The 27,568-nt window shown below is 36.5% G+C and overlaps 2 protein-coding genes across 5 annotated transcripts in view; both read left to right on the top strand.

The window, feature by feature from the left end:
* mocos (molybdenum cofactor sulfurase) overlaps nucleotides 1-4,736 on the top strand; it is a 10,168-nt gene extending 5,432 nt beyond the window's left edge. Inside the window, exons 8-15 of one of the 3 annotated variants that reach the window (XM_051918120.1) lie at nucleotides 87-479; nucleotides 592-754; nucleotides 1,087-1,171; nucleotides 1,463-1,587; nucleotides 3,778-3,874; nucleotides 4,106-4,247; nucleotides 4,329-4,433; nucleotides 4,548-4,736. In XM_051918120.1, coding sequence (XP_051774080.1) covers nucleotides 87-479; nucleotides 592-754; nucleotides 1,087-1,171; nucleotides 1,463-1,587; nucleotides 3,778-3,874; nucleotides 4,106-4,247; nucleotides 4,329-4,433; nucleotides 4,548-4,664 — 1,227 coding nt within the window. In that variant the 3' untranslated portion in view covers nucleotides 4,665-4,736. Of the gene's footprint in view, nucleotides 1-86; nucleotides 480-547; nucleotides 755-1,086; nucleotides 1,172-1,462; nucleotides 1,588-3,777; nucleotides 3,875-4,075; nucleotides 4,248-4,328; nucleotides 4,434-4,547 lie in introns of those variants that run through there. The other 2 variants (XM_051918123.1, XM_051918122.1) reach the window with 2 other exon arrangements.
* A 1,854-nt stretch (nucleotides 4,737-6,590) lies between these two features.
* anxa11a (annexin A11a) lies at nucleotides 6,591-27,460 on the top strand. Of its 2 annotated transcripts, none has more exons than XM_051918125.1 (15): nucleotides 6,591-6,747; nucleotides 12,495-12,722; nucleotides 13,988-14,070; nucleotides 17,278-17,478; nucleotides 17,577-17,664; nucleotides 19,386-19,480; nucleotides 19,912-20,025; nucleotides 21,083-21,173; nucleotides 21,334-21,413; nucleotides 21,528-21,584; nucleotides 21,669-21,762; nucleotides 24,199-24,294; nucleotides 24,754-24,812; nucleotides 26,435-26,557; nucleotides 26,664-27,460. In XM_051918125.1, the coding sequence occupies exons 2-15, from the start codon at nucleotides 12,503-12,505 to the stop codon at nucleotides 26,721-26,723; spliced, it is 1,461 nt and encodes a 486-aa protein (XP_051774085.1). In that variant the 5' UTR covers nucleotides 6,591-6,747; nucleotides 12,495-12,502; the 3' UTR covers nucleotides 26,724-27,460. The 2 variants fall into 2 exon arrangements, with proteins under 2 accessions (XP_051774085.1, XP_051774084.1); XM_051918124.1 differs by having other exon boundaries at nucleotides 17,140-17,478.
* Nucleotides 27,461-27,568: the final 108 nt, after the last annotated feature.

The following is a 27,568-nucleotide window of genomic DNA, read 5'->3' as shown; positions in this document are numbered from 1 at the left end:
GGATGACGACAGAGAGATGGATGGATGATAACAATAAAAAATAATAAAATGTTTGAAATAATTGTTAATGAATGGTTCTTTTCAAGGCCGGTCACATCTGTGGAGACAACATTGATCTGGTTGAGGGACGTCCCACAGGATCCATCCGAGTGTCTTTTGGATATATGTCCAGTTTTGAGGACTGTCGGAACTTTCTTCGGTTTGTTGTGAATTGTTTTGTGGACAAACCACTAATCTTGGACCAAAAGAGACTAACCAAGTTAAAGTCAGCTGCACCGATGGAGTCATCAGCATCTTATCATCTGACATTAATAACAAATGGCCAACTAGAGCATGAGCATGAGCAAGTTATCACCCCTTCACCTGAGAGAATAACATCATCTGAAGGCACTGTGCCAAAAGAAGGAAAGGACAATGGCATTAGTCATACTCTAACCAATCTCTTTATCTACCCTGTCAAATCATGTGCATCATTTGAGGTACAGAAAGATGGTTTTTTTTTTATCTTTCTATGTTGGCAATGAAAGGCAGGTTAATGTAATGAAATCAGTTTTCATGGCAAGTACTCAGTTGTTGTGATTGACCTAACAGGTGACCGAGTGGCCACTGGGACCACAGGGTTTGTTGTATGACCGTGTGTGGATGGTTGTGAATGAGAATGGGGTTTGTCTGAGCCAGAAAAGGGAGCCAAAACTGTGTCTCATCCACCCTATCATCTGTCTGGCCTCTAACACACTGCAGCTGCAGGTCTCAGGTCAGACATTTGCTGTTCCCAATAGTGTAGTACAAAGAACATCACTACAGCTTTTTAAAAAAACAATAACTGCAGACATCTCATGAGATAAGGTGATTTTTGTAAATAACAATGAACTTATTGTGTTCATGTTGTATTGTAAAACCCTGCTATTGAGGTTGAATACGGGTAAGGTTAGGGACATGTTTAGTGGTATGGATAGGTTTAAGGGTAGGTTAAGGGGTAAGGGAAGAGTCAACAGTGTAATTATAGATGTAATTATATGTATTCTTTAGTAATATTTTTAATGTGTTTAATGATAAGCTAAAATAATGCATTCTCTCCTGTCTCAGGCATGGAAGCAGTCACTGTTCCCTTGGAGACTAATCTAGAGAATTCAGATCTAAGAACATCCCAAACCAAAGTTTGCGGTGACAGGTATGAAGATAAAACACAAGCCCATCAAAAAATGTCATTGAGCCCTTTTATTTTATATCATTAGAGTATGCATTTAGACATTTGTTGAGCTTAAAATGTATAAACAGTTTCATATGTTTGAACCTTGAAGCTTAAAGGGTTAGTTCACCCAAAAATGAAAATAATGTCATTTATTACACCCGTAAGACCTTCATTAATCTTCGGGATGCAAATTAAGATATTTTTGTTGAAATCCGATGGCTCAGTGAGGCCTGCATAGCCAGCAATAATATGAATCTGTCTTTGGTGTAGGGTACAAACAGTGGATTGTGGGGAGGAAGTTTCAGCCTGGCTTACTGAGTTTCTGGGAAAACCTTGTCGTCTTATAAGGCAGAGACTGGAGTTCCTGCGTGATATGAAATTTGGAAGAGAAATAGGTAAAATACAACATTTGTATTTGGATTTTTTTTTTTTTTTTTTTTTGGAATGTCACAAAATCCTGTAGTTTCAATTTAATATTAGCTTTATTAATAATTGTGCTGGCTACATACTACACGATTTTAGCCCCAATTTTCACTTTTCCGACAGTTTTGTGGAAATTGACGTCAAATGCCAGAATTCAGAGGCACATCAGTGCTTGTTCACATGAGTGACAATTGCATAATGTGTTTTATCAAAGATATATTTTTTTAAAAGTGACATGACATGTAGCCAAATATGGAGCAGTGGGCAGTCTTTTTTTTTGTTGCGGCACCCGGGGAGCGATTGGGGGTTAGGTGCCTTGCTCAAGGGCACCTCAGTTGTGGGTAATGAGAGTGTAAGATAGCGCTGTTCATTCACTCCCCCCACCTACATTTCCTGCCGGTACTGAGACTCGAACCTGTGACCTTCGGGTTACAAGTCTGACTCTCAAACCATTAGGCCACAACTGCCTGAGAAGCACAATCTGAGAGAAGCGCCGATGCATCACCAATGCCCGTGAGATATTCAGCATGCTAAATATCTGGTCCTGTCTGCGACTCAGAGTCCTGCTTTGTGAAATGTGTTTTGACTGGAAATTACATCGGCGAAGACCTACAGCCAATGAGAGAGGAAGATACAGGGCAAGTAAAAGTTCAGGGGGTGGAGTCAGAGACCTGCAACAGAACATCAGCAAGCATGGCTTCTGCAAGCAACCGTTCTCTCCTCCATATTCTTCTTTTTTCTGCAAATCAGCACACAGACAATTTGGATTGCAAGCTTCCTGTGAGCTACCAAGAAATGCAGTCTCATGTGAGAACTTGTGATCTTACTTTATTTCCTGTGTCATTTCTCACCTGTGTTTGGTTGTGAAATGTAGTTTGTTGACCAGGCAGAGTTGTTGGTGATTCTTCCTATTGAAATGTTGTGTAACTTGTCAAGTCACCTTTATTTATATGGCACTTTATACAATACAGATTCAAAGCAGCTTTACAGTGATAAGCTAAAGTCAGTTCAGTGTTGATTCGGTTCAGTTCAATGACTGTGTGAAATTCATCAAATATAAAATGAGTTCATTTCAGCAATAAAGCAGCTCTACAGAAAACAGTAATGTCATTGTCCAGTTCGGCTCAGTTTTCATCCAATAGTGTCAGTGCAGTCAAGTCAATAGTGGCAAGGAACCCGTCGTGACAGAAATGTAGAAAAAACCTTGGGAGAAACCAGGATCAGTTGGAGGGCCAGTTCTCTTCTGGCCAAATGAACGAAAATGGTGTGGTTATTATTCCAGACTGCATCACAAGTCAGATTGTGGATTGATATCCTTCAGAATATTTCATCTAGCTCCTTGTCATTGAAAATCGCGCTACATCACGAAGGCAAATGGTGTGTGCAGAGGACTTGTCTGGTTCTTGTGATCTTCGCTGAGGGTCTGTACCAAGGGCTGTTTTGTCGACAAGGTCTTTGCAGGCGATTGGTCTCTAGGGCTTGTCTTGTCATGGTCTCCGCTGACCTTCAGGGCTGCCTTTATCTGGTATGGATACTGACCCGATCTGGCTGACTACGGTAACATCAGGACAAGAATGAGACAGACGGACTAATATTATTGTTGATGTCATTCCTCTTATGATGTAAGAAGTACATCAGTGTTATAGGAAATGTTCCTGGTTCTGTTTAAACCCAATTTATGCAGCTTAACAATCCTTTAAGGGATTTGAATTATAGAAATGTGTGTTATGTGTATGCCAGGTTAAAGAAATGATCCGATCCAATGACTTTCGTGTAGTGAAACTCGTGTAGTGTTTTCCAGCATTAGGTTCTGTATTATGAATAGACAGTGTTAAAGTAACAGTCATTCAGTTTTAGATCTATTATGTAGGTTGCTTTCAGAATTCAGCATTTTTAAATCCTGGAAGTCAAAAAGCAATTTATAGCTTCTTCTTTTTTTTTTTCTTTTTTTTTACATGCCTTCCAATAAGAAAATTTGATTTTCAGATTTTTCTTCAGAGATAAGAAATTAAAAATTATGTTTCAGAAGTGACCTCAACAATGTCTTAAACTATGCTCAGATTTTCCAAGCTATTGTAACAAAGTCTGCAAAAGATTAATATATATCGCTGTACTCTTGTCAACAATTGTTTCACTTTTTTTCCCGATGTCTCCCTATCCAGCCTGTTGTCCCACTGCTCTCTCTCTGGTGAATGAGGCTCAGTTTCTGCTTATTAACAGAGCCAGTGTGTCTTTTCTACAAGAGCACATTGCCAACAGGTAAAGTAATATCCCAATTCACTTCCAACAGCTACACATGACCAATACAGAGCTATTTATTTGGCTGTATAACATTTGAGGCTACCCAAATGTGATTATCTATTACATGGCTACTAGATGACTTTTAAATTGCCAGTCTGTCTTTTTAAAATGGTCAGCCAGTACTCTGCATATATGAAGTACATTTCTTCATTATTTTAGGATGTTTTTGTTATCTTTGGCATGTTAAAGACACGATAGTGAGAATGAAGCAACATGGAGCGACAAGGAGCAGCTCATTCAGCGTTTCAGGGCGAATCTGGTCATCTCAGGGCAGGAGCCATTTGCAGAGGACGACTGGTCTTACTTGACAGTTGGAGGCACACAGTTTCAGGTTAGTGGAAATAAGTAATAGACACATAATCAGAAAGAATTAAAACAGATATTCAGGCCTCTTCTTTATGTTTTGTTTAAGGTGATGGGGAGATGTGGCCGCTGTCAGATGATTGGAGTTGATCAAAAATCAGCCACTAGGACCCAGGAACCCCTTAGGTCTCTTTCTGAATGCAGAAGTGGAAGGGTTTGTAAAACCAAAACTTCTTGTTTTCTATATTTGATTGCTTTTACAAGAAATTACATTTCTAATATATGAAAATCACATTACTTCTCTTTTCTCCTTGGCTCTTGTTCTTAGCTGACTTTTGGTGTTTACTTGGCTCATCAATCAGCATGGAACTCCACTGCTGTCTCCATCTTATCCGTAGGGGACCATGTTATTCCACGGATATCAGAATCTACTGAGAAACTTTAACTTTTTTGTAATTGTAGTTTGATTTTTAAACTGTGATAAAAGTTGCATTTTAATACATTTTAATGTATTTTATGTGGTGTATTTGTATTAATATTAATATATTACTATATACTATAACAGACTTCATACATTTTGCATATTCAATATAAAAATAAATCACATTTTTGTGACATGTACACCTTCAGCTATAGGAACTAAAAAAATACATTATTTCAACGGTTTACAAAAACAGCCTTTTCTTAAGATATCAGATCATGTTAGGCTTGCATCACTGCTGTGATTACTAGCTTGAAAATGTACACATTTCCTTCTACAGAACATTTCCTCAATGTAATTATCATGCAATCCCATTGCAGAGGATGTAGCAATGATTGCATATATAGAATAGGCCTGCAATGGATGTGTTCTGTCTAATTTTTAGTGATTAATTACTTCACATTTATGGTCTAAGTAGGCAATTTCTTACCAAAGTGATTTATAAGCAGATACAGTAACAACACCATAGGGTACATGTAGGAAGTTTAAAGATGTGAAAGTACAGTACGTTTAATCTGAGTCCAACCATGAGAGTTTAATCAATCATAGACTCTAAGAGTGAACTGATGTGCTATTGCTGGAAAATAACAATGGCACATAGTCAAAAATTGAGTTCTCTGAGCCTCTAATAACTGGGCTTATTTACTTCTGTTGCTAAATGATACAATAAGGTCAAAATCAGGGACTCCATATTCTGTGATCTGTTCATGTGCCCACCTTTCTTCTAGATGTAAGACAAGAAGGACCGTATGTACTTTTCATCACGAGAAACCAAAAAGTTTTGGTTTTTATCTTTACCCAAGGATGGTTGCAAAATAAGTTATTGTTATTAGCAACCTGTACTTATCAGTGACAAGAAATTACAATAAAATAATCTAAGACAACAAAAACATAAATGTACATTTTCTTAATTAAAAAACGTTCAGAAGTATATATATATATATATATATATATATACAGTCAAACCAAAAATTATTCAGTCAGATGCTAGATATATTTTTTTATATTTTATTACTAGTGGGTAGAGGACACTATAGTTCATTTATGTAAGTGAGGATAGCAAAATAAAGTAAACTGTGACATATTATACCCAAAAATTCTTCATACAGTGGACTACCAGTAAAATTGATAAAAATTTGGAACCAAAAATTATTCAGACACTTTGACCTGACCATGTTTTGCAAGTGTTATCTGACATAATTAAGATTTTTTTTTTTTTCTGACACAGTTTAACTCTGAGATCTTGTCATATTTTATAACCCTTTTTTAAACTATAGTAAATAAACTGTAATAATTAATGAAATGTTCAAGGTGTCTGAATAAATTTTGGTTTGACTATAAGAAAGCTATGAAGAAGGTCAAATATAGTTTCTGTATTTAATATCTACCAAATGTGCTCTAATATCAAAAATGTGCTCTGTATTCTTCGAAGATTTGCGTAATCTGTGAACTTTCAATAATAAATGTAATACTTAAAAACTCACTAGAAGAAGAGCGTTTTTTTCTAATAACTGTAAACATACGAGTCCATGGACGTCATACGCACGCACAGATGGGCGTGGCTGACTTTAGGGCGTGCTCCTGCTTGGGCAAACATCCATATTTAGACCCACCCAGTCTTGTGTGACTTATGCTATATTTTTTCACATTAATATTTTTTAAAAAAAACAACAACAACAAGTCAACAACAGAAAAATAACAACCTACAGGAACCAGAGTAAGGCTATATTATGAACGCAGATCTTAAAGTGACTGCAACGCACTTAATGCAACTGTTCTTTTAAACTGTATATTCCGCAATAGGTTATGCCATATTTGACAGACTTATGGAAAGATTACAATAGTCATTCCTTTATTACCAAACAACGTGAGTCATGGTAAACAAAAGAGTCACATGTTTTGTATTTAGTTAAAGATTGTTTGGTGTGAAACAGTCATGGAAAGTATGAGTCCCACCCACCTCATTACATATTACGCTGCGTTTCCCACGCACGAGCAAAGACAGAGGTACCCTGTACCTAGGAAGTGACGGCCCGCTGTTTAAACTGTAAGTAACATGTACTCTTTTACACTACATTCGGTTGTTTTATACTAGTAAAATAGTTATAAATGTGTTGAGTGCGCTGTTATGTAAACGTTTATGCGCTTTCTGTTCTGTAATTCCTGCAAGAATACCACTGCGTTATTTTAAGCTTCTTCCAGCCTTCTCCCAGTTAGCATTTTCAGAGCTCCCACCCATAATGTTGTGTATTAATAATCTTATGTCGCTCATGTTCGCTTCGCACATTTAAGGATCCAGCTAATTTAAAATTCTCCAGCGAAGTCCATTTAAATTCTGCAGTGTATTTTTTTTATAGGGTGAAAACATGTTTTCATGTGACCGAACATTTTGTCCTTAATACGATAAACAAGACTCGAAAAGTACTGTTTTGGATAGATAAAAATGGAAGTTTAGAAATCTGAATAACCACATATTCTGTTGTTGACTGAGTAAACCTGAATAGTGACACTTTTTTTAATGTAGGCCTCAATGGACATCTGTCTCGTCTTATTTAATTAGGACACATAATAGTGTTCAGATGTTCATGTTTATGTTTGCTCATATTGTTACTATGTTGGGCTCTGGTAGGAATTCCTTATATATTTGTTGTAACAAAGTAAAGTATAAAGTATAAGCTGTTCTTTATATATATATATATATATATATATATATATATATTAAATAAGACGAGTAATATATATAATTACTCTTAAAAATAAAGCTAATAGAATTTACACGTTTAAAATATAACTAAAAATATTTTTTTTCTTAGTTTGAAGAACATTTCAATAAACTAAATAACTTTTTTGCACTATAAAGAACCTTTTGTGGCATCGTGGAAATGTTCCATGGATGTTAATGGTTCTTCATGATGCTAATTTCACAGACAGGGTTTAGTTCAGTTATAAATGTTTTATAAATGTGCCTTAAAAACATTACTGGTGTGCATCTTGAGATAAAACAATGGCACTGACATATTTTAAGATATGTTACTGGAAGTTGCTTTCAGTTAAAACAGCTTAAACATGCATTTTAGACAAACTTAAGCCTTGTCTGTAAAACCAGGGGTGAGTGTTGCATTTTAAGCTTGCCCTTTAAAAAAGTCAATTGTACCATATTAATTTATTTGCATACTTTATGATGTTTACTTTGCAAAGTCAATAAATTAATCATATGTACAGAGTCATTTACTTTTTCTTTTTTTTTTTTTCAATACATATTTTCATTATTTTGCAAAAATAATTGGTGGACCCTTGCCCTGTTGAAGACCCCACCAATAGAGAAATGAAAACTCTTACAAGTCAAAAAGAGTTGGTATTGTGGTGAAACTGTTGTGAAACTGGTAGATAGCGCTGTTTTGACATTCTAATGCATGGCATTAACATTCTTAAAAATTAGGCCAAACAAAAGCCTTTTTTCTGCCCTGGGCATTGTGGGCAATGTGTGATTGTATAGGCCCACCTGAGGCCTGAAAACAACATAGTGGCCCTAATTTACGAAATGTACATATGACAGAAAACTGGCAGTATGGACATTTCCACGCAAAACTTGGCATTTATCAATATGACGCAAGCTGTGGCTGTGATCTCAATCTCAAATCTCATGTCAAGCGGTTTCAACTTTTGGTGTTTTTGGTGTAAGATCAGTTTCTCTTTCTCTTTCATGAAGTTAGTCTACTACATGCTCATAGGCTACTGCTGAGATAATTACAATCAATTAAAATTAAAAGCAATGGGTAGGTTTACCTATTTGCAATGTGATTGGTTAGATCCCTCTTCTTGGCCAGGTTAAGTTTCTCCATGTTGTAAACTCTAGGGACGAGGCTTCAAAACCCTGAACTTGTAGGGGCGTGATATTTAATTGACAACTGTTTCCAGCTGCCATATTTTATCAATGGGATTGGCGGCATATGAATATTTTATGAATCACACATGAACCCTGTTGTAAGTTGACCATTTCTGTGGTTGGATCTGCATTCGTTTCTACGTTAGATTGACAAACGAGGCCCATTGTGATCCATAAGTGTGGAAATCTTAACCATGTGGATTGCATCATATGTTGAGGTGTGGTGCTTTTATCTGCAGGGTTCATCTCTGAAAGTCTTTATATTGCCCCTTCCCCCTACACAACTTCTATAGTGTTTTATGGCAGGTGAGGTGCTATGACAAACCACCCCCACACTGAGTAAAGGTGATAAGACTGTATGCAGAGTGTATTTTACTTTCAAATACATCAGTAATAGTTTCCATGACCACAAATAGAGTGTGAACATAGGCTAAATATTATCTGGTTATTCACAAAGTGTGGACATCTCTCCGAGGCTATGCGCCAAGGGTCAATGAGCAATATTATAAAAGCCTATTTTTCGTATCTTATCTGCTCCTATCATGTTATCCATATAATTTGTGCCACATGTACTGTACCCATACCATATTTTCTATGCTGCAGATAGCATTGCCTTTCTTCACTGCGTCAATTGTCAGTTATTTAGCATAGGCAAAAGAGCATGATAATGCCTACTATAGACTTTAGTCAGGGTAGTGCCATAATTATTTTTTTGACAGGAATGAAAACGAGGCTGTGAGGAATAGAAGTACAGTGTGTTCAATAGATCAACATAGCAACATTGTTCTGCCGACGAAACGTCTTTCCGAAGAAAAGTTTCAGTACACAAAAACTCCATAAAATAGCTTTGAAAGTTGTGGATTATGCAAATTACATCATCTTAGGAACTTTATACAGTTTGTGCCATTGCAAAGACTGTAAGTCTATCCCTCACAGCCTTGTTTACATCAGTGTTACATTCAATATGGCATCTAAACTGACTAAGATCTATCGAGTGCAACAGTCAGGTTCCGAAAGTAAAAACTCCATTCATTTTCTCCATAGGGAAATTGATTTTGAACGGTAACTTATAAACATGTAAAGACAGACCTACTGATTGTTAAAGGGATAGTTCACCCAAAAATGAAAAGTCTGTCATCGTTTACTCACCCTCAATTATATATATAAATTTCTTTGTTCTGCTGTACACAAAGGAAGATATTTGGATGAATGTTTGTAACCAAGCAGATCTCGCCCCCCCATTGACTTTATTGAGTACCATAGGCGAGATCTGCTTGGTTACAAACATTCTTCCAAATATCTTCCTTTGTGTTCAGCAGAACAAAGAAATTCATACAGGTTTGGAACAACTTGAGGGGAGTAAATGGCAGAATTTTCATTTTTGGGTGAACTATCCCTTTAATCGATGGTATTTGCTTCTGCTAAAGTTGTTGGTCTGCATTATTTCAGCTTATTTTTAAAATAATCATGTTTAACAGCGAAATTCCCGGTGGAAAAACTACATTACCCATGATGCTGCACAGAAAATTACACCAATCAGAGTCTAAAAGAGTGACACATGCCAAAAGAGCTTGTTAGCTCCGCCCACTCCCATGAAGCACTGCAAATGGTGTAATCATTTAAATGTTTGTATTTTGTAACAACCTCAGAGCTCATGATATGTCAGTGTTGAAAGGTTAATACGTTATCACTAAAACCTGTTTCCCTATGGAAAATATGAATGGGAGTTTTACTTCCTGAACATGACTAGTTTTCTATAGCAGCAGGGCAGAGCTTCAGCTGTAGTTTATGTAATGTGTTTCCATGGTTTGTACCACACGGGAGCTCTTCATTGAGACACTGACTGCTGTTAATGTTTGTCAAAAAAGAAAAAAAAAAGGAAGGTTTGATTTTGAGGGCATAGCCACTATTTTCCATTTAAGGTTTGTTTTAGTGCATTTCAAAGGAAAGGGTGAGAAGTCTGAGCAGTCATGTCAGGAAAAAACAAAGTGAATTAGACTAGGATATTTATTTATTTATTTATTGTATATAAGAAGGTGAAACAAACTTTAGCTATGTTGTTTTACTCATGCTAGATGCTAGCACACTAAAGGTACAGTAAGTGTTGCTTTATTTTAGTAGACCAGCATCTCATGCACAAACAACAACATCTCAAGTCAGGTGTTAAACTGCAGAAGGTGTCAGTTTTGATTGTTGTTATCAAAGTGAACTAAAAGGAAATGAGTGATGTTTTTCTATAATAGAACATGCTTGCAAAACTATTTGAAAAATGAGCCCATTAACTATTTCATTAAAACCGAATCAACAGCAGCAAGATCAGTATACTGATCATTCACACTCAGTTTGATTTAAATTGGACGATATGATTTATCAAAAGCTTTTTATGCATTAATTACCATATCATAATTGACAGCTACAAATATGTATTAATTTGAGACGTTTTTAGATGTACAGCGTCTGTGCTCTCTGAGGGCTTATTGACATTGTCATTCAAGCAGCACAGGAGCAGATGCAGCATAATGTTTGGATAATGGGGCCCTTAAATAGAGCATTGCAGTGATGACGTATTTTTGTAGGCCAACCCGGAAGTTGACATAACTGTGCTTCCCTCGATAAAAAAGCCAATAGTATTTTCCCATTGGCTTTTGGATTGTTGCTGAAAATAAGCTCTATGACCAACAGTAGTTTATGATTCTTACACGTTTTTTTTTTATCAAGATAACCTTAACAAATTAACATACCTTTTATGAATGTTGAAACCTAAATACAGTAAACAAACTTTAAAAAACACAACTTTAACATCACCACCACTAAGCTTCTGACAACTTATTTCAAGCATTTACCCACGGAATGATGGAAGCCTCTGATTCATTTTTTAAAGGGTTAGTTCACCCAGAAATGCAATTTCTGTCATTAAGTGTCGTTCCTATAAGACATTCGTTCATCTTCAGAACACATATTAGGATATTTTTAGGCAGCAATGTCGTTGCACCTTTTGAGGTCCAGAAAGGTATTAAAGACATTGTTAAAATAGTCCATGTGACTACAGTGGTTCAACCTTAATGTTATGAAGCAACGAGAATACTTTTCCCTGTCAGTCTCCTATGCTGTTGACATAGTGAACGCAGTGCAGCGCTTCCATGTTCATGTCCGAACGGCAGCACAGAAGAAATTGTTGAATAAAGTCGTTATTTTTGTTTTGTTTTTGCGTACAAAAAGTATTCTCGTTGCTTCATAACATTAACGTTGAACCACTGTAGTCACGTTGACTATTTTAACAATGTCTTTACTACCTTTCTGGACCCTTAATGACGTTGCTGCCTATGTATGGTTCAGATACCGTTGATTTCATCAAAAATATCTTAATTTGTTTTCCAAAGATGAATGTAGGTCCTATGGGTTCGGGATGACATGAGTGTGAGCACTTAATGACACAAATTAAATTTTTGGATTGTGAACTAACCCTTTAAGCAATTACAGTTCTAAACTAAACTAAACTTTGGGTATGTTTACATGACAATTATGTACTAAAAACGGAAAAGTTTTTCCTTAGCGTTTTTCACGTACAGACAACAACGTTGTCAAAACTATCCCCGTTATCAGGGATCCGCGAAAAAGGTTAAAAACTCTGTATTCTGCTGCCAGGCCAGTAGTTGGCGATGTAATTTTGTAAAGAAAAACTACATAACGCATAATTTGCATGCGCATTCAAAAATTTGCATTTTCAGGCCCCCAAAACACTTTTATAGTGTACATAAATGGCCAAAACACATTTAAAAAAAATCAGTTGAAAACAGTGTTGTGTAAACGGTGTAAATTTTTTAAATTCTAATGTCCAATCCAGGCTTATGAAGATTTAATTTATACACAATTTTGGTAAATGAAACCCATCCTTTTTTCATTTACAGGCACGACAATGAGCTATCCAGGCTATCCTCCCCAAACCGGCTATCCTCCTCAGGCCGGTGGATACCCACCTCAACCAGGGGCGTACCCTCCTGCTGCAGGGGGTTACCCCCCTCAACCTGGGATGTATCCCCCGCAGGCGGGTGGATACCCTCCCCAACCTGGTGCTTACCCGTCACAGCCAGGTGCCTATCCTGGCCAGCCAGGGCCGTATGGTGCTCCAGCCCCAGGTAAGCCAAAGTAAAACCAGGAAATTGCACTTATCTGGGTAGATGATTTCCATATGTGCACAATGTATTTCCTTGCATCATACTCAATGTGGTTTGTATTTGAAATGTTGGATTAAGAAGTTTTTATGGGCACTTTAGTCATTAAGTCAGTAGACAAACCAACTTTGTATAGTGGCGCTTTCATTGAACAGTGATAAGTAGTGATGTTGACATTGTAATGTGGAATTTTTAGGTGGAGCCAGTGAAAAAAAAATTGAGTGACTGTGTGTATAGATAGTCAGAAATGCTAGCTCGCTTCTAGCATTGTCTTGCACTGACAGACATTCATTTGGAGGCTCTTCTTTTAAGAGACCCAGTGGTGTATGTGTGGTTTTTGTGCCAGAGGTCATATGGATTATATTATTGAATGAACGCATATGAATGTTTCACAACATGTTCTTCTGGGAGGAAACCATTGACTTGTTGGCTAGTGTGTCACACATTTTCCATAATCTGGTTGCTTTAGCTATTTTTCCATAACAAAATATGCTTTGTTTGGTGTGTATACATGCTAGCATTCTATTCCATGTCAACTAACCAAACGTACAAGTTATAAGAGTTAAATATTAGATTAAAAAATAGATGTAGAGAAAACACCTAACAGAAAGAGCTTAATTATGCACAATGTCAGTGCAGTGTTACCTGACACTTCTTATTACCATAACAAAACCTGCTGCTCTGGATTCAAACCGTGTTTCTGTTTTGTCAAATCACATCAAAACAGGTTCAGAACTGAAAAGGATTTTTTTTATATACATAGTTACAAGATGGGGCGATGCAGGGCCCTCAGGGTACTGCACAGAATAATGATCAAAAGTTGATGTCTAGATTATTATTAGCCTGACATATGATGCACAGTGTATCTGTATTTCCCCTATACACACTGTATTTTGAAGTCAGCATGAAATGATGTTCACAGCCCATTTTTTTCTGTAATCTGACATATGAGACAGGATATTCAATGAGCGAGATGCACGGCATGAATTGTTTGGATTTTGAAAAATAGGCTGGAATGTCAGGTCTGAGACATCAGCTGAAAAGAAAAGTAATTTCACAAGCAGACCATGTTTTTACATTTTTCTATTTGGAAATCCATGCACCAGTGAACCATGCACAAGTAAATGTGGTCAGTTTTGATTTCATGTTAACTGTGAAGTGCATTGATATTGTTCAGTCATAATTTGTGTGGGGTTTTAGGTTTTTGTTTTAAATGCATGTATTTGCAGGAGGTTGGGGTGCCCCAGGTGCTCCTATTGGCCTGGATAATTTGCCAAATCCCGGATTCAATGCATCAAATCTCCCAGGAATGGTAAGTTCTACAATGTAACGATGATGTAATGCATAATTCGAAATGACATTGGTCTCCATTCTCAACAGATGCAGGTAATTTGATTCCAGTCAGCATGAAATGCACAGCCTTGGCTGAAATTGCATCAAATCCTTCCTTTATCAGCTTTTTACAAAACTGTGCTCTTGTGACCGTGACATTGATCTTTTATAATTTATCTGTAATCCGAATGTGCTTCGACCAACAAATTTGACCCTATTTAATTTACTGATGCACAAGCTTCTTTACAGTTTGCTCCATAATCAAATTTACTCATCAGAGGAAATGTGAACAAGTGTGGATCCATTGAACTATTGCAGTAAGGGCAATAATTCACCCAAAACATTCTGTGAATTAAATGTGTTTGAAGAGGTCTGTCCTGTTAACCCTTGTGAAAAAGAAGTACACTATGCATACTTTTAAAAAGAGTACTTATTATAGAAAGAATATACTTACTCAATATAGTGTTTTGGTACACTTATTTGCATGTTAATTGCAATTAAATGAAAATGTATTATTGTTAACATTTATATTAAATGCAGTTAGCTGAAATTTAGAGTTGTTTTTGAACCATTTAAATAGGACTTAAAGGCACAGTATGTAAGTTTCACTGCTAGAGATCACTTATTTAAAACAATACAGGCATAGCTTGATGACTGCGTGAATGAGCGTGGAATCATGGGAGTTGTTGTCTTTACCTCTACAGCTTATGGAAGGTAATCCGACGGGACTCAGGCATGAACTCATGTTGATAGATGAGCTAATGTATTAAAGTTTTATTAACAATTACTGTGGTATGAAGCAGCATGGGGCCGAGAGCCATGGGAGAGGAATGAGGCCAGTGGAGCGAATGCTCCAGAAGTATATAAGAAGGAATGACAATAGTGAAGGGCGAGAGAGTAAAGCAGCAGGTAAAGCAACGCTGTTTTACTTGGTCAAAACAATCATAAAAATAATAAAACACAATACGTTAAAGCATCTGTGGTGTTTCTATGGATTCTACAGAAGGAAATCGAGGGTACCGCAGATATGCTGTCATTGACCAGCAACGCAATGACACAGCGCGTTACACTGGTTAAAATTGTGGATTTTTTGGATTTTTACATTGTTGGAAACATTTGGGATAATCTAAGTACACAAGTAAACAAAATATATAACATTGTTCTAGTGGTTTTTGGATATTTTAATCCATAAGTCTTACATATTGTGCCTTTAAATACATCTTTATATTTAACTTGTCTTTTTATTAAATGCAACATACTACAGTAAAATTATAATTAAGTACTTTACATGTATGTTAGTCAACACAACAGAACAATTGTGCATCTTTAAAGAGTGATGAGATTATTAAAGCAATGATTTATGTACTTTTAATTTGCTATTTGCTAACTTTTAATTTGATATTATTACAAAGTGCACTTTTTAAATGTGTACTTGTATAGAAAGTTTTCTTTTTTTAAGTACACTTAAATGGCTTATTTCATTACTATTATATTATCTGCGGTTACATTTTTTTTAAAATATACCTTTAATATTTGAAGTACACTACAAGTGCATATTTAATACAATTAAGCACACTTCTTTTTCACAAGGGAAGGTTTATAAATGGATACAAATACATATCAATGAATTGCCTGTGTCATAATTTGAAATTTATGCTGCCCTTTGGGTGTAGTTCAACCTTTGGGATGTAAAAGTGCCCAGAAGTTTAAGAAACACTAATATACTGGCATTATCTCAGCAATCGGCTACCTTGATTTCTTGATATTCTTATCAGTGTCAGCCATTTAAAAAAACACACACACACATTGGTTAAAAGGTTAGTTCACCCAAAAATGAAAATAATGTCATTAATTACTCACCCTCCTGCCGTTCCACACCGGTAAGACCTTTGTTAATCTTCGGAAGGCAAATTAAGATATTTTTGTTGAAATCCGATGGCTCAGTGAGGCCTGCATAGCCAGCAATGACATTTCCTCTCTCAAAATCCATAAAGGTACTAAAAACATATTTAAATCAGTTCACGTGAGTACAGTGGTTCAATATTAATATTATAAAGTGACGAGAATATTTTTGGTGCGCCAAAAAAACCCCAAAATAACGACTTATATAATGATGGCCGATTTCAAAACATGCGTTATGAATCTTTTGTGTCGAATCAGCGGTTTGGAGCGCCAAAGTCACATGATTTCAGCAGTTTGGCGGTTTGATACGCGATCCGAATCATGATTCGACACAAAAGATTCATAACGCTCCGAAGCTTCATGAAGCAGTGTTTTGAAATCGGCCATCACTATATAAGTATGACTATATAAGTCGTTATTTTGTTTTTTTGGCGCACCAAAAATATTCTCGTTGCTTTATAATATTAAAATTGAACCACTGAACACTCACATGAACTGATTTAAATATGTTTTTAGTACATTAATGGATCTTGAGAGAGGAAATGTCATTGCTGGCTATGCAGGCCTCACCGAGCCATCGGGTTTCAACAAAAATATCTTAATTTGTGTTCCGAAGATGAATGAAGGTCTTACGGGTGTGGAACGGCATGAGGGTGAGTAATAAATGACATTATTTTCATTTTTGGGTGAACTAACCCTTTAACCACTGCTTTTGATAGAAATATTTTTGGTAGAGTGCTGCCAACTGGTTTTATTTCTACTTTTTCAGTACTTCTGCATTTAGGGTCAGCAAGGGAAACTTTGAAGAAACAGCAAGGGAAACTTTGTGCATGTGGAAGCTCATGTAAATGTTACAAAACCGTGTCATTGTGACACCCATGTGTAATATGATGCGAGTGGCTTAAGTCAACAGGAACGTTTCAATGCAAAGCCACACTATCTAAACAAACCTTTCCATGAATGCACACTTGTTCAACATTCTTCTTATCTCCCTGTCCTGGCCTTAATCATCTCTTTGTTCGTCAGTATTGTCACCTCAAGGCTGTATATGTTCAATTTCCTGAAACATCTGCTCTACTGTCCTAACTGTCATGCTTGCTTTTTGCTTTGTGCTTTTTTTCGCCCCCCTCAAATTTTTCCATCACAGGCAAATCAATTCGCTGCCAATAGTGGATATACCCCAAATCCGTCCATGTTCTCTCAAGTGCCTGGTGGCTATCCTGCCCCCCAACCTGGGGGCCCACCAGCCCCCTCCCCTAACCAGCCCTATGGCCTGTACCCTCAGCCAGGAGGAGGTATGCCTCAAGGTCCAGGAATGGGATACCCTGGAGGGCCACCGCCTGGTCAGCAGATGCCGGGCTACCCAAATGCCCCAGCACCCAGTCCTTCCGTGCCTAGCTATCCAAAAGCACCCTCACCCAACCCGTCCATGCCTGGATATGGCGGAGGTTACGGAGGAGGTGCACCTGCTGTTCCAGCTATAAGTGTAAATTAACTCAATTGAATTTTTTTGTGTGTGTGCAATTTATTGGATTGTATATTTGTTTCCTAACATCTCTGTTGTTTTATTTCTTTTATTTGTAGCGTGGATTCAGAGGGACCATCCAAGACTTCCCAGGAGCTGATCCGCTAAAAGACGCAGAGGTCCTCAGGAAGGCCATGAAGGGCTTTGGTGGGTTATTTTTCATGTAAAAGCTTGAAATACCTGAGAAGTGGTATATGGTATATGTAAAATACGCTATATGACGAATATGTAAAACTGTGCTGCACGCTTTCCTCTCGATAACAAAATAAACACAACAAAACAACAATGGTGAGAAAACAGCCGTTAAGAATTCATCTGATCATGGCAACGTGAATGTAACACGTTATGTTGTTCGCTCATTATCAATCACGCCACCGGCCTCGCGCCATTCTCATAGTCTTCAGCCTTGTCCTGCTTGCCACTTAAAATACTCTCGAGACTGCACTCTACCCCCCCACCCCCCGCCCCTTCTGGGGGGAACAGCAGCACCTGGGGGTAAGGACAGATGGGGCGAGAGAAAAGGAGACTGAAGCTTCAGGAGCAACAGAGACGAGAGAGGAAAAGAAAAAAAAAATCTTGGTCCGGTTCCCAAAACGCATTGCCATCCAGTCCTCGACCAGCGGTGTGAGCTCCTCTGCGATGCCTGGTGGTGGTGCTGGATAGGCCTCGGTGGATGGCTTGACACTCCTCCGCCACCTGGTGGATGGCGACGGCTCCTCCGGGTTCGGGCAGCCGGCAAGAGTCCCCCCAGCAACTCACTCCAGCCCACCGCGTTCTGAGCGTCCATGGTGGCAGACTCTGCTCAGCCATGCTCGATGGCACTTTAGATTCCCCACAGCGGCGAGGGCTCTTTGACAGCGCGTTCCTGCTTCCTCCCGGGATTCGGCACCAATGTAGCACGGTATGTTGTTCAGGAAAGGAGGTGGGAACCGACGAACGTTTCCACAAACTTTAATTCCAAAATAAACACCAAAACAAAAGTAAAAGCGGCAGCCCCTCACGAACGACTGCCGCACACACATAAACAAAACATAACATAAATAGTCCAGGTCTCGTCCTTCACTAACGTCGCTCCTCCTTTTAATGCATCCGAGCTCCTCTGTGAGATCTGAGACCAGTGTGCTGCGCAGGTGGAGCTCATTATCAATCATGCCAATGGCCTCACGCTATTCTCACGGCCATCAGCCTCGTCGTGCTTGCCACAGTTGGATATGTTTGGATATGAGCTCTGAAATTAACCACTCTAATCAAGTCACAACGTTTTTTTTATATATCACTTTATACAATAGATTTCTTTAAAGCAAGCAGCTTTACATTATTAAACATGAAAAAACAGCGTCAGTGTCGCTTTCAATTAGAATTACAACTTCAGTTTCTACTATAAAGCAGCTCACCAGTGTGTTCATGTTTTTGCACGTGTCTGACTTCCAAGTCAAAGAAGGCGGAGCTGCAGAGCAAACCTGCCTATTATGTAATAGTCCAATGTTAGTTCAAAGGTGTTTACTAGAGCGAACTTTTCTGTTTCAAACACCTGAAACAAACTCTTAACAAACTTCATTTTGGCCTGATGTTTTTTCCAGTTTGTTCTTTGATTTCACTTGAAAATATCAAAGTCTTTACTCTATTTCTTGGAAAGCAGCATCACTTATTCTCCCTCGGGGGTAAAAGGTGTTCTGTTCTTTTTTGTTTGTTTGAAGTCTATCTATTATTAATCTTGTTAAGTTTGACCGCTTTATGATACAGGTGGCGGATGTTCATATACTGAGAGCTTTTTTTTTAGACTGACATGGAATACAATATGAGCTTTTACTGAAAATGACTCATCTTTTTACTATATGCTGCTAATATACAAGCACATGTTTCAACAGGCACTGATGAACAAGCCATCATTAATTTGCTCGGAAGTCGCTCCATCAAGCAGCGTGTACCTCTCTTGGTGTCATACAAGACTGCCTATGGAAAGGTAATGAGAGCATTGGAGCTTTTTAGATATTTGCTATTCAGCAGATGGAACGGCAGTCCCTCTAGTGCTTTTTTATTTTAGACAGCTAGTCGTCTTTCTAAACAGCTGTGAATCACAAGTTGCTACTTGCTATTATATAGTAAGAGGCAGGTGGTATTAGCGGGAGGGATTTTTCTCATTCTAGAGAGCATTTGATTGGACAAATATTTGTATACACCCCTGAGTATAAGATGAGACATCCATATGTTTGGTCCATTTTCCCGAAACATGAAGACTAAAAGATAAAGATGCTAAAATCATGTTGTCAACACTAGCATATATATCATCAAAGCCTCAATGCAGAAAAGAACTAAATGACAAACAAACAATAAAGCCCATATTTTGTTATGTGGTCTTTAAGATTGTGCATTCATGTAACCCGATGTTTACAGGACTTGGTCAAGGACCTGAAGTCTGAGCTTTCAGGGAACTTCGAGAAATTGGTGCTGGCCATGTTGAAGACACTAGCTCAGTATGACGCATATGAGCTCAAAGAGGCCATCAAGGTTTGTGAAAGTACTTTATTAACAGAATTTAGAAAAACATTAAAAATTACTTAATCTTACACTGTGCAACTTTGCGCCCTCACATGAATAATTGATGCAATGTATAATATATAAACACATACTGGATTTACATCAGAGAAAGTATAGTTGTAATTATAATAATTTATATACCATTCAAAGGTTTTGGGTCAGTATTAAAGGTAGGGTAGGAAGTTTCGGAAAGACTAGCAATGGCAAGCTAGCTTTGAAAGCATAAGATCCCACCCTCCCTTCAAAGCGTCTCCAAAGCCACGCCTCCTCCAAAACACATGAACGCACACAGTAGATGCAATGTTTGGACGAACATTTTTTGGTCCTGAGGCTTCCACAGAACATATATGTAAAAAAAGTTTTTTTAATATTTAGACCACTTCTATGATTGATTGTTTCAACCAGTATAACAAAAAGTGTTTATGAAAAACATAAACATGCCTACCCTAGCTTTAATTAATTAATCAAATTAATACCTTTAATTCAGTGAGGACACATTCATTTGATTTTTATTTTACATAAATACTGTTTTTGAACTTTTTATTCATCAAAGAATCCTGAAAAAATGTTTCACAATTTCCACAAAAATATTAAACAGCACAACTGTTTTCAATTTATAATCACCAAAATCAGCATATTAGAATGATTTCTGAAGGATCATGTGACACTGAAAACTGAAGTAATGATGCTGAAAATTCAGCTTTACCATCACAGGAATAAATTACATTTTATAATATATTAAAATAGAAAATAGTTGTAATAATATTTCACAATAATGCTGTTTGTACTGTGTTTGTGTTCAAATAAATGCAGTCTTTGTGAGCATAAAACCATTGAACCATAGTTTTATATGTAACACTGTTCTCTGGGCAAAACACCAAACACACAAACACAAAAGGAGAATTTCTCGCATCTACAACAGCTTATTTTAAGTGAACTGTTCATTTATGGTGATCAGATTAAAAAGATTTGATTAGATGTTTTGATATGCCATTAATATAAATGTAATCTGCTGATTATTTCACAGGGAGCAGGGACAGATGAGGCCTGTCTGATTGAAATCTTGGCCTCTCGCTCTAATGCAGAGATAAGAGAAATCAATCAACTCTTCAAAGCTGGTACGTACTCGACTCAGATCACTTAATTCCTTCCCTCTGCAATTACAGATTTGATTACTTCCCAATCAAGCATCTGCTACATGTCATACGCATTTTAATTTAAAGCTTGACAGTATAGCCTGGTGAATTGTGATAGATAATGCCCAGTGTTTTGTTTTAGAGAATAAGAAGTCACTGGAGGATGCCATAAGTAGTGACACATCTGGACACTTCCGCAGACTTCTGGTCTCTCTTGCTCAGGTACACAGATGCTGTGCTTTTGTTTTATACATGGATTTAATTATGAAAACATGTAACATCAAGGACAGAAATGTAAATGTCATATCAGTATTTCTTCCTGTTATTATCTTAAAGGGTAATCGTGATGAGAGTGAGAATGTGGATATATCATTAGCCAAACAGGATGCTCAGGTAATTATTGAAATACTTTTAAAAAATATGCATTTCTCAGTCTTTGAAGAGTGCCTACTATACTCCATTTGTGTTCTGCTGCAGACTCTGTATCAAGCCGGGGAAAATAAACTTGGCACAGATGAGTCCAAGTTCAATGCCATCCTGTGTGCTCGGAGCAAAGCTCACCTCAGAGCAGGTACGTCATGGGCCTTTGACTGGAATAATTGTATTATTTTATCAAGTCAAAGTCCTTTTAAGATAGGGCAGTTCACTCCGCGCCACCCCCAGGCAGATTGTTATCTTTCTAGGTAATTGGTACTGCTCAAATCTACTTGAATAGGGAAAGACCAAAATCTCCAAACCTGTTTGTCAAGATTACTGTACCGTAACATATACTGAATAATAAATAATTATGACGTATTATACATTGCTGCTGCTTTAGCTCAAATCAGGCTAAAGAATGGTATTTTTTAGGCCAGCTAATGAGTAAAACACAAATACAAAACAACAAGCAATACTTCTGTTGAGAATGGCTTTACCATTCCCCATGCCACTATATTGAGCATAAATTTCTCCCAGTTGTTTCTCTACAAGTGATCCCTCTCCTCCTCGTATACTGTCTACAATTATATTGTTAAACTGTTTATTTAATGAGGATCTAGAGCAGTGTATCTCAACCTTTTTTATGGCACCCTCATTTGATATTTGAGGACCCCCTCCCTTCAACTCACTATGTCTACCCAGTAAAATATTTTAGAGTTTGGCATTACCAGAAAGATGTATATTCATTATAAATATAACCAAATACTAAGGAATGTCTTGATTTTTAGTTTAAGTTTATTTTAATGATAGTTTTGTCTTATTTTAAGTCATTTTGAGGCCCCCTTGGAGGTTTGTTGAGGCCCCCTAGTGGGCCCGTCCCCCTGGTTGAGAACCAGAGAATAGAATGATGTTTGAGTGCTCCCACATACTCTTGAAGTGATAGTTCACCCAAAAATGAAATTTTTCATTTTTGGCTGAACTATCCCTTTAAGGCCCCGATATACTCACGGCAAAGTTCTTTTTTTTTTTTTCTTCTTCGCTTGGAGGTAAAAAGAAGCTCAAAATATATGAGCAGTGATATACTGTTAGTGAACATCCTGACGCCGCCAATGCTGCTGAAAGTGGCGTTTAGATGGACATGTGAATGTGTGCTGTGAGCTTTCCTTTTAATAACAAAATAAACACACAACAAAAATGACAGCGGTGAGAAAACAGTAGTAAAGAAAACACCTGATCATAGTGATGTGGATGTTTGCACGAGCTCTGCACTTCGGCACTCCAGAGGTCACTTCACATTTATTTATATACCACTTTTACAATAGATTGTTTTAAAGCAAGCAGGTTAACAGTATTAAACAAGAAAAAACAGTGTCAGTGTCTCTTTCAATTAGAATTACAACTTCATTTTCTACTATAAAGCAGCTCTCCAGTGTGTTCATGTTTTTACTCATGGACTGAAAGTTTCCGGAAAGTTCGCTTTGGCATGCTGTTTTGAAATCCTGAAACGAACACAAAATGAACTTTGTTTTGGCCTGATTTTGTACTAAATGGTGTCACACCAGTTTGATCATTGATTTAGCTTGAAGTATATCGAGGCCTTAAAGTGGGAAAATGCTCAGAAACTTCCAGGTTCTGCCACATGGGCCACCACAATTTCAGTTTTGGATCTGGCCTTGCAGTCATCCAACTCTTCCCAAGGCTGTAGTTGTCATTATGAGAATTATGACTCATGACTGGACATGTTTTCCCATGGAAATACTTGAATATGCCTCTAAATCAACCGACTTACTATGTCATTTTCTGTTTTTCCATAGGACACAGTTATTTAAGAGTTGTCTATTGAATAGTTACATAATATGTGCAATACTGGTCATATATTTATCCAATTAACAAATGAATGACATTTTGCCTTTGAAAGAAGTCTCTTATGCTTACCAAGGCTGCATTTATTTGATCAAAAGTACAGTCAAAAACAGTAATATTGTGAAATATTCTCACAATTCAAAGAAACTATTTTCTTTGACTGTTTTCTATTTTGATGCATTTAAAAAAAAAAAAAAAAAAAAAAAAATTCTGTAATGGCAAAGCTGAATTTTCAGCATCAGTGTCACACGATCCTTTAGAAATCATTCTAATATGCTGCTTTAGTGCTCAAGAAACATTATTAATGAAAACAGTTGTGAAAACTTCTCCTTTTTTCAGGATTAGACAGTTCAAAAGAACAGCTTTTTAAAAATAAAAATCAATTGTAACATTATAAATATCATTATACAGTAAATATACTCTTTTCTGAATAAAAGTACCAATTTCTTTAAAAACAAAAACATACTGATCCCAAACTTTTGACAATTTGGCAATAAACAGTGTATATTGCACAATATTTATTAAATAGTAAGCTAGTATTCCATTCAGCCACAGAGGACAGTTTAATGAACATTATGTTGGTGTTGCTTTGTAATTAAAAGTATTGATTGTGATTTGAAGTTCATTACTGTACTCTCACATGCTCATTAAAAGCCGTTTGTTTATGATGTCAGTGTTTGCAGAAATAGCAATTGTATTAAGTCATTATGTGTGTTTATGTTGCCAGTGTTTAATGAGTACCAGCACATGTGTGGCAGAGACATTGAGAAGAGTATCGAGAGAGAGATGTCTGGAGACCTGGAGAGTGGCATGCTGGCTGTTGGTGAGCTTTCTGATCTGCCATCTAGAATCGTTTGCTGAAATCTTCTCGTTAAACACTCATAATTGTATTTTTTTAACTTGTTCTCCATCCTGCTGGCCCCTTTAAGAGTAAAGCTGTTATAGGGTAAATATGTGGTAATATGTTTTTAATCACACAACGTGATTCATAACACATAAAGTAGCTGACATATGTGCTTGCTGTGTCATAGTGCATGACTTCCTTTCAGTCGGTGTTCATAACGAGGTGTGTTTAGTGTGTCATTTCAGTTTGCTGTTATGAACAGTGAGGTTTTCTCTTTTAAATGACTTTCACTTTCAGATGAATGCCTGGTCTGTCTTCATTCGGTTTTATTTTTCCATTTAAATTTCAAGATTCCTCCTGCTTGCTGTGTTGTACATGTCTTATTAGCTGCAGGGTGGTTTGCGTATGGTGAGTCTAAACATGTTTTTCTGTATGCAGTGAAATGCATTAAGAACACACCGGCCTACTTTGCTGAGAGACTCTACAAGGCCACGAAGGTGAGACTCATTCCTCTCTGCGCGGTTCAGCTATACTGTCTGCAGTGTAAAAGTGAAGACTAATCATGATTAATTACAACAAACATAGCCATGGTTTAGAAGCCATTTTGTTAGAAGTCAAACTATGTTAACTCTTTCCTCGCCATTGACAGAATTTTCCGGCAATCCATGTTTTTTTTTACTGTTATACAGTAGGGGGTGATATTACATATCTTCTGAAAGAATACAGAATCTCCAGATCAAAACACAGGCAAAAACGAAGCAGAAACATGCGATAAAAGCATTGCTTATGCACATTGCAGTTTTTGACAAACACAATTTTCTCAGCTTTTTGTTCAAAATGTTGCTTTTTTATGAAACTTGCCCACATTCAAATGTTGATTAAAAAATAGAATGCATGCAGCTAGAATAAAACTTTTTAAAGCAGTGGCTCTGTTCTTACTTTTGATATATTTCACGTTCAGATATTCATACAGCAAAATATTCTGGGGGCCATGAAAGTTTTGTTAAAAATAATTAAAAAAAAAAAAAAAAAAAAAAATGTAAAAACGATTTAAAAAAAAAATGCTGGTGGCGGCTAGCAACTTAAAAAAAAAAATGCTGGTGAGGAAAGAGTTAAAGTACACAGAGTGCCACCATGTTGTATGCCAGAAGAATCTTTTATTTATAGTAGCAATATATATATATATATATATATATATATATATATATATATATATATATATATATATATGTATGTATTTATAGAGTGATTGATTTATTTTCTTTAAATATATTTGTTTATTTATTTATTTATTTTTAGATTAGAATACATTCTTTTTTTAATTATTTTTTTTAATTTAAAATAAATAAAAAGTATAAAAATACAAAATAAATATAAAATTGTGTGCAATTTTGTGTGCACACACACACATTCAGAGACATTATATATTGTATTATATATTATATATATTTAGTTTACATTTTTATACTTTTATATTTATTATTTATTTATATAATAAATTATATTATATTTATTTGATAATTTTATATAAAATTAAAAAATAAAAATATAAGTTAAATAAATAAAAATATAAGTTTAAAAAAAACTTCAATTGAATAGCTCATTCTATATTTTGGAAAGGCAAACTGCAAGTTGAAGTATTGAATAATGTTCTCAACTGCTGTGTTTTTTTTTTAAAGTGTCATTTTCAAACTTGGAAAAGTCATTGAAATTTTGATAACCATCTTTTTTTCTTTCTTTTTTTTTTTTTTTTGTAGCTATGCCAAGGTCTGAAATATTTAGAGCAATATATACAAATCATTGTCTTGTCCAGTAATTACAAATGACTGGAACAGGTCAAAAAGAGTGTGAAACCTGTTAATATTTGTATTTGAATAATTATAATGACAGTAATATTATTGTAAGATTTACTCAATTCTGAAATAATTTGGGGGAACACTTTTTATAACTACAATAGGCAGTACTTAGATTCTGATTTGAAGAAAGTTGGAAGTGGCCTGAGAGTTTCAGATCAGAACACGCTCAAAAACTAAGGCTACATTCACACTGCGAGCCTTGGTGCTCAATTCTGATTTATTGCTCAGACCCGATTTAAACAGTTGCTGTTATGGTTGCACAGGGAGCAGGAACCAAGGATCGCACTTTGATTCGCATCATGGTGACCCGCTCTGAGGTGGACATGCTGGACATTCGTCAGGAATACATGAAGAATTATGGGAAATCTCTGTACACAGCCATATCTGTGAGTGCCTGTGTAGCCACCCCTCAAACTATGGTTTACATTTTTTGAAAAATGAAAATTACAGATCCATAATAATATTTGTAATCGAACTCATCTGCATTTATAGGGAGACACTTCAGGGGATTATAAGAAACTACTGCTGAAGCTCTGCGGTGGAAGCGACTAGAAGCCACAGATGATCTCGACACTCAGAGGACAGGAAGCCACGCCACAATTTTGACACATTTTATGCCTTACCTTCGTTTTCCCTCTATTACATACTTGCATGTTTTACTGTACTCAATGCAAAGCCACTTGTGTGCATATATGCTGCACGTTACATTTTATGCTGTTATTACTATATCTTTATTTCAGAAGTAGAAAACTATATATCTTTACGTGCCTTCTACACTGAAAGCAGTGGCTTAGTGAATTATTGTTTATATCAGAAAGAGTGCATGTTTTGGATGCATTTTTTTTCTCCAATTATGCTTTGTTTGAAAGATGATCGCAAGAAAATTCTGGATTAAGTATTGTGCACACATCTGAATGCCAAAATAGTTTTTACACATTTATGTATTTTAAGTAATATACATGATATACTGGGGAAAATGTGCCATAAATGTTAGTTTTACTCATCATGTTTGGCATAATTAAATTTTATAGTAAAGAAATTTATTTACTGCATCATATGCATAATTAAATGGGGTTTTTTTTATTTTTATTATATACACTTTTTTTTTCTTTTTTGTAGTTTTAGCTGTTATGATTGCCAACCACCTCCCTATTGAGGCAAAAAAGAGGTAATGATGGTGCTGTCTTTGTGTTTCTCATTTGCTTATTCTGTACAGAGACAAAACACACATATGAAATGCTAAGTAAATCCTGCCTGAAAGAGATTATAACTGAAGCGTGCAACTCAAATTAACTTGGTGTTTCTTCAAAAGCCCCCTTGGTACTATCAGTGCTGACTTCTGATGCTAATTCAACTGTGACCTCAAAACACCCTGATAAATATTATTATACGCATTC

This window comes from Ctenopharyngodon idella, chromosome 13 (genome assembly GCF_019924925.1).
Source record: "Ctenopharyngodon idella isolate HZGC_01 chromosome 13, HZGC01, whole genome shotgun sequence".
NCBI lineage: Eukaryota > Metazoa > Chordata > Actinopteri > Cypriniformes > Xenocyprididae > Ctenopharyngodon > Ctenopharyngodon idella.
This window is presented reverse-complemented; position numbering and strand designations above follow the sequence as displayed.

What these genes read in the sequence shown, in the direction of transcription:
- anxa11a (XM_051918124.1), top strand. Translation starts at nt 12,503, where the DNA reads ATGAGCTATCCAGGCTATCCTCCCCAAACCGGCTATCCTCCTCAGGCC. An exon ending in AGCTCAAAGAGGCCATCAAG is followed by an intron (nt 20,026 to 21,082) that starts GTTTGTGAAAGT and finishes ATTATTTCACAG; the next exon opens with GGAGCAGGGACAGATGAGGC. An exon ending in TTCTGGTCTCTCTTGCTCAG is followed by an intron (nt 21,414 to 21,527) that starts GTACACAGATGC and finishes ATTATCTTAAAG; the next exon opens with GGTAATCGTGATGAGAGTGA.